The sequence below is a fragment of the Thunnus thynnus genome, chromosome 13 (assembly GCF_963924715.1).
Source record: "Thunnus thynnus chromosome 13, fThuThy2.1, whole genome shotgun sequence".
Classification (NCBI taxonomy): domain Eukaryota; kingdom Metazoa; phylum Chordata; class Actinopteri; order Scombriformes; family Scombridae; genus Thunnus; species Thunnus thynnus.
In genome coordinates, this window is record NC_089529.1 from 17,449,177 (window position 1) to 17,455,238 (window position 6,062).

At 36.5% G+C, this 6,062-nt stretch overlaps 1 protein-coding gene across 3 annotated transcripts in view; it reads left to right on the forward strand.

Annotated features, from left to right (window-relative positions):
- Positions 1-3,005, forward strand: part of LOC137195791 (actin-binding LIM protein 3-like) — a 48,337-nt gene extending 45,332 nt beyond the window's left edge. For 2 of the 3 annotated variants that reach the window (XR_010931162.1, XR_010931161.1), the window contains 2 exons: positions 127-2,319; positions 2,438-3,005. Coding sequence is in view for 1 of the 3 variants with exons in the window: in XM_067608412.1 (XP_067464513.1) it covers positions 127-134; positions 2,239-2,319; positions 2,438-2,551 (203 nt within the window). In the remaining 2 variants the exon portion in view is untranslated. The remainder of the gene's footprint in view (positions 1-126; positions 2,320-2,437) is intronic. The other variant, XM_067608412.1, reaches the window with a different exon arrangement.
- The last annotated feature ends 3,057 nt before the right edge of the window (positions 3,006-6,062 follow it).

A 6,062-nucleotide genomic window follows, 5' to 3' on the forward strand; every position in this document is an offset into this window, starting at 1 on the left:
GTTTACCTCGCCTCCTGATGCATGTTATTCAGTGTTATTCAGAGTGTATTTAATAATGGAATAGAGGTGACAGTGAATGCAATAGTTAACATAATTTATCACTTTCTTTTTTTCTTTTTCTTTCAGAATACAAGGTAAGATGCTGTGCCACCACTGGCGAACTGTTACTGAGCCAAGAGTGAAAGGTCTGGATCAGTGGATAGTATATAAGGATGATAAGTTGCTTGTTTGAAGAAGTCTCAGTTCATATTGAATGGTGAATCCATCTCACTCAGTAACACATAAATGACTAAAGGAAATTTTGTGAAGCACATTTATTCTATCGACACAGAAGTAAAAAAGAATATAAAGATAAAGAGTACTGACACAAATGTGATGGGTGAGAGCTCTATAGTCTCTACAGCTGTCAGCTATCATCTCTTTATGACAAGAAAAGTCGTACTGAAAAGCTTGTGCAAAAATGTTGATATTTATAGTAAACAGAAAAATAGAAATCCTAGCAGTTTTATTTGAAACTTGGGAAGTTATAGATACAGTACACTACAGTTTCTGAAATGTGTCATAATGCTTAATTCTCCTTGGTTTTTCATTAAATGTGCCCCATTGTTCTGGTGAAACACTGTAAATGTAGGCTATAAGACACCATAGTGAGGCAATCATTAAGGAATGTACTTTTTGTAGTGCTCCAAAACATTTTTGTGAAATTCATGAAAATGTGCAACCATTTTCCCTTTTATATACAAATCAGAAATAGATTTAAACTTTATCACACTTACTGAATAATAGGAAAGTTGGGAGCAATTGTAAAACCCACTCTTTAAGCTAGAAACACTGGAAAGCTGATGGCTGAAGTCTCCAGAGTTAAAGCTGGGGGTGAAGTAAAAGAGAGAGAGAGTTAGTATCAGCAATGTGGTTGTTTGGGGTCTTATTTGTTAGAATATTGGGTGCGTATGAGTATTACAATATTCTAAATGGGGACACGATGACAGTTTAATTCCTTGTGATCTGAAAGCTAAATGTAATCATGTGTCAGTGCTGTGTAATACTGGAGAGAAGCTGTGTTTAAGGACCATACCAGTAGTTTCACATGCTATGCTTTAGCTTATTATAACTACAACTACCAACCATTTCATAAAGCATGCAATAAGTATTTAAATTGATTTCTTGCATTCCAGGCACCCATTGGCTGCCATTCGATTCCAATCATTTCAGTATGAAAATAGATTTTCAATAAGCATATACAGTATATGCCAACTGGCATATTTTTATATTTTTACAAGGGGTAAAAAATAGAGTATTTTTCCCATGATTTATTTTCATTAAAACCTTAATCCTCCTGACAGGGGTCCCTGCAGACCCCCAGAAGTATACTTTTTGACACATCTCACAGGTGGTTTATTCTATTGTTCCAATTTTTCATGACTTTGTCGATCAATTTGTTCCCAATGACTTTATATCATTGTATCTGTTTCTGTTTTAAATAGTACTTTTAAAATACTAATGTATTGGGGTCCTGGGGGACCCCAGTCAAAAGCAGCCAACTCCGCTTATGCAGTTTTAATAGATTGAACTGTTTATTGAGTTCATGTTTGCCATGGGTCTTAACTTAAAGTATCACACACTATTGAGGAGGTAGGGGCACTCTGTCAGTCATTTTGAAGGAGACAGACACAGATGCAGCAGATACAGATTCCCTCATGTGCTCAACAACCCTAAATTTTGTTTGACAGCAGGTAGTCCTTGTATGTTAAATATGTTGGTGGGATGAGGGTTGAGAAGAAAGAGAAAAACAAGAGGAACCATGTCAATATTATTTTTTTTCTCAAGTTCTTCGTTAATCTCTTCCTCCATATTTGCAAGAAAAATGACTTAGCAAATCTATTTTTCTAATTTGTTTTCGCCTCTGTCATTGTTGTCATTATAGAATTTGGCCACTGGAGGGTTTCAAAGGCAACAATTCAGTCCATCTGTCTTCATGATGCTGAAAAATTCAAATCCAAGCTGATTTCCTGTGATGGTTTGAATGTTGGCATTTGAATCATCTTATAAACAACATTACCCAAACAATAATGTTCACTAAACAACGTAGAATGACATAATTTATGAAAGTCCTTTGAAGGAGCATCTGAACACAATTTGATTCACAGTTGTGTAATTTATTTCACAAATGGCAGCTGAAGCCTCCATGGTGCATTGCAGACAGACATTTATTAGCAATACTTTCTCTCTCTCTGTTAGATCTACCCATATGAAGCTCTAATGGTGTCAGTCAGAGGACAGCAGCGTCTCCCCAGTGATGTGGACCGAGCCAGACTAGAGGTAAACTGCTACAGGAAGTAACTCTCAAAATATTCTTGAATTATTGCTCTCAGTAAACACAACAACACACTGGAGTGTAATAAAAACACTGATAGAAAAGTCTCTTCTCTCCTCATAGCGTCACCTCTCACCAGAGGAGTTCCACAGAGTCTTTGGCATGTCCATGAGTGCCTTTGATCATCTTGCTCAGTGGAAGAAGAATGAACTTAAGAAACAGGTCCGACTCTTCTGAGAATATCAAGTGTAACCCACTGCCCACAGGATGAATACAAAATACAAAAGTCTTTCTTCCTTTGAAGTGACAAGAAGAAGACAACTGGTGGCCTCCTGTTCTCATTGTGCTGTAACTGGTATGCTTGGACTTCTTAAGTAATACATAAGAAGTCAGCCTACTGGTGAAAATGATGAACTGCTATGAGAGGAAGGAAGACTGGACTGGACAGCATGAAGACCACAAAAGACAGAAGATGAGCAACGCACAGGCAAGTTGACAAACAGAGGGAGAAGTCCGCTGCTTCTCTCTTTTCCACCAGCAGATGGCAATGTGTTAACATGAGATCAGGATGGTAGTCTGATAAGACAGGCTGGACTTTATGCTGACATGCTTCAAACCATACTGAGGGTCTACAGTCAATGGTCTGCACTCTCTGCCCAAACTTGCCCACATGCCATCAGCGAGTGAGAAAGACTGTTTTGTTGTTGATGGCAAAGAAGATCCAGTTTTAGTCACAAACACAGACGTTATCCTCAGTGGCTCATAAGCTGACAAACCAGGTGAAGAGGATTGGTGTGTTTCTGAACATTAGGGTTACTGTGCATAATATACACATGATGTTTTTATAAAGTGCTGATACTGAAAACCAAAGGTTTTCTTCTCCTTTTTTAAATGCTGGCATGTGTTTGAGTTTGCTGTCTGTCTGTTTTTTTCTGAAGCCATATAAGTGTTTGGAGTTCTTTTCTATGACATGAGCAGACAAGTGTTTGGTTTCTTTATATTATGTGATTATAAGGTTAAATGTGAATGAAATGTGTCACAGCTCTTAGCTCAGAGATGTTAGTAAAGTTAAAATGAGGCTTTGGTACTACACACACTATAAAATAAGACGTTTACTTATTTTAAGAAAACAGTTTTTTTTAATTTTATTAAATTTTAATTGCAGTTGCACATATGGCACAGCTCAGCTCCAGATGGATTTGTTTGTGTGTCTGTGTGTTTAAATGACTGATAGATGCATTTAATGGATAATGTAAAACCCTTTGAATAATGAGATTTTTTTTTCTGACATGACGGAAGGAAATAGGATAAAGGATGTGGAGAAGGAGGAAGAAACAAGGGGAGAAAACAAAGAAAGATCCAAAAGGAAAAGAGGCTCTCACAAAGTTTAATAAAAAAAAGTTTTCATGTCACAAAAGGAAAGTGAATAGATTTAATAGTTTGTTGCAAAGAGAAAGATTAGTGTGTTGGTGTGCACGAGTGTGTTGTAATTGAATGTAAGAGATGGGATCATTTTACTGTCTATTGTCAGGGCTGAAACTATTAGGTGTGTATGTGTGTGTCTGCGTGTATTTACAGGTCTATTACAATAATTTATCACATTTACAGCATTAAATGTGCGCAAGACTTCAAGACTAAAGTCTATAATCTAACTTATTTTTTATTTATTGGAACAAGATTTGCAACCCCATGTCTGTCACTACAACTGCTAAATAAATGATTCAAACACTACTCTGATTAATAATGCTACTGTTACTTCTATTCTCCATGATCCTCAGACAGATGATGACTGTGAATGGTGAACAGGTTTGTTGGTTTCAGGCTTGTATTTTTCTGGTTGAGGGGTCATTGGGTCAGCGGGGTCTTGAAAGGATTCAAGTGATTCTTCCAGACAATCTTGAAATGTTGATTGTAATTTAATTGTGAGCTGTAATGTAATTTAAAGTATAGTTCACTTGAATTTACTCTGACTTCTCTCATGACAGCTTTCACCTTTACCACGCTGACCACAGTCTGATTAGCTACGAGCTACATCCTAACCATGAATAGTCAAGCAAGTTGTGAATTTAAACACCTGCTCAGCAGCAGTACAGACCAGAAGATGGATGAACATTGCTGTGCTCAAAAATCATTTAAATATATACCCCATAGATGAGTGATTCACAACTTAATTGGCTCCACCACTCATCACAGATTGCTACCAGTTTAACCAAAAAGAGATCTTTTTCTTTATTTTATTTTTAATTAAAGGCCTGAGGAAATAAACATTAATTAAGGTTTTAGATTTAGATTAGAGGACAGTCTAACAACAATTTTGTGAGGCAGAAATGTGTTTTTTTTGGTTCCTCTCTTGTTAATCATATTGCACCCCAGTAGGGAACCACTTCCATAAACTGTATATAGTCTGTTATAACCCATACTAGATCTACACTTGGAAAAGTAGCAAAACTATATTGTGAAAATACTTCATTACAAGTAAAAGTGCTGCACTTAATGCACTTTAAAATAAGCATTAGCAAACAGTACTTTCATGTTATTACCCATAATAGATTTGGAAAAGTTACAATAGCACACTATAAATACCTCATTACAAGTATTTCTGCATTTAAAATGTTACTTAAAGCAGTGGTTCTCAAAGTGGGATCCGAGGACCCCCAGGGGTCCTTGAGGGAGTTCCAGGAGGTCCCCAGCAAAAAGGGAGATAATTATTTTCACTATAATTCAATCCATGAATGACAGAATGTATGACTATTTTGGTCATGGGTTTCATACACTTTCTGTCATAAAACATCTAAAAGCAAAAATCTTATCAGATGGGGGTCCGTGGTCTAATTTGTTTCAGTTTAGGGGTCCTTGATGTGAAAAAGTTTGAGAACCACTGACTTTAAAGGTGCAATAAATGACATTGAGCCTCACTGGATGTCAGCCAATAACTGTTTGCTATTTAAGGATATAGTGGAATAATGGAGACCTGAGCAGTGAATGAAGTCACACTCCCTCTGTGTGTGTTGTTATCCGAGCTTCTTTGTTCTTTGTTTTGGGAGCCGCACCAGCCGCGTTTACATGTTAGTGCATGTGAGCATGCATATTAGTGTCCCTCCGTGTCCTCCACGTCCGTTTCCAAGATTGCGGCCAGGTCACAAACTTTCTCAAATTACAGCTAAACAATACAATAAAATATGTTACTGAAAGCATTTGAGGTGAGAAATAGGCAATGCAGAATCTTAATCCATATTTGATCAGCACTGCCTAGTTTGACAGTTTGATCTGAGTTTGTGAACTGTCGGATTTCTTTTTTTTTTTCCAATTGAGTGAACAACACACACCTTTGTTTTGGTCTGACATGTTGGTGCTATAGTGCAACATTAAGTGGCTGAATGCCGTGTATTGCAACTTTAAGAACTTTAAAATAAGCAACATTAGCAAAAGTTATGGTATAACCATAAAAGATTTGAAAAAGCTGCCATATCACACGTAAAAATACTTCATTACAAGTCCGGCACTCAAAATGTTACTTGAAGTAACTTAGTAACATTAGCAAAAAGTACTTAATCAAATGTAAAAGAAATCTGTGCATAAAAATGGTGATATCACTTTTTTTTTTATCACTGACACATCAATGTGTAAGTTGCATACTATACTGTTTAATGTAACCATGTTTTATAAACTCATCATGTTTTGTATGTAAATTCTTAATCTGTAAAGTAACTATAGCTGTCAAATATGTAGCAGAGTAAGAAGTACAACA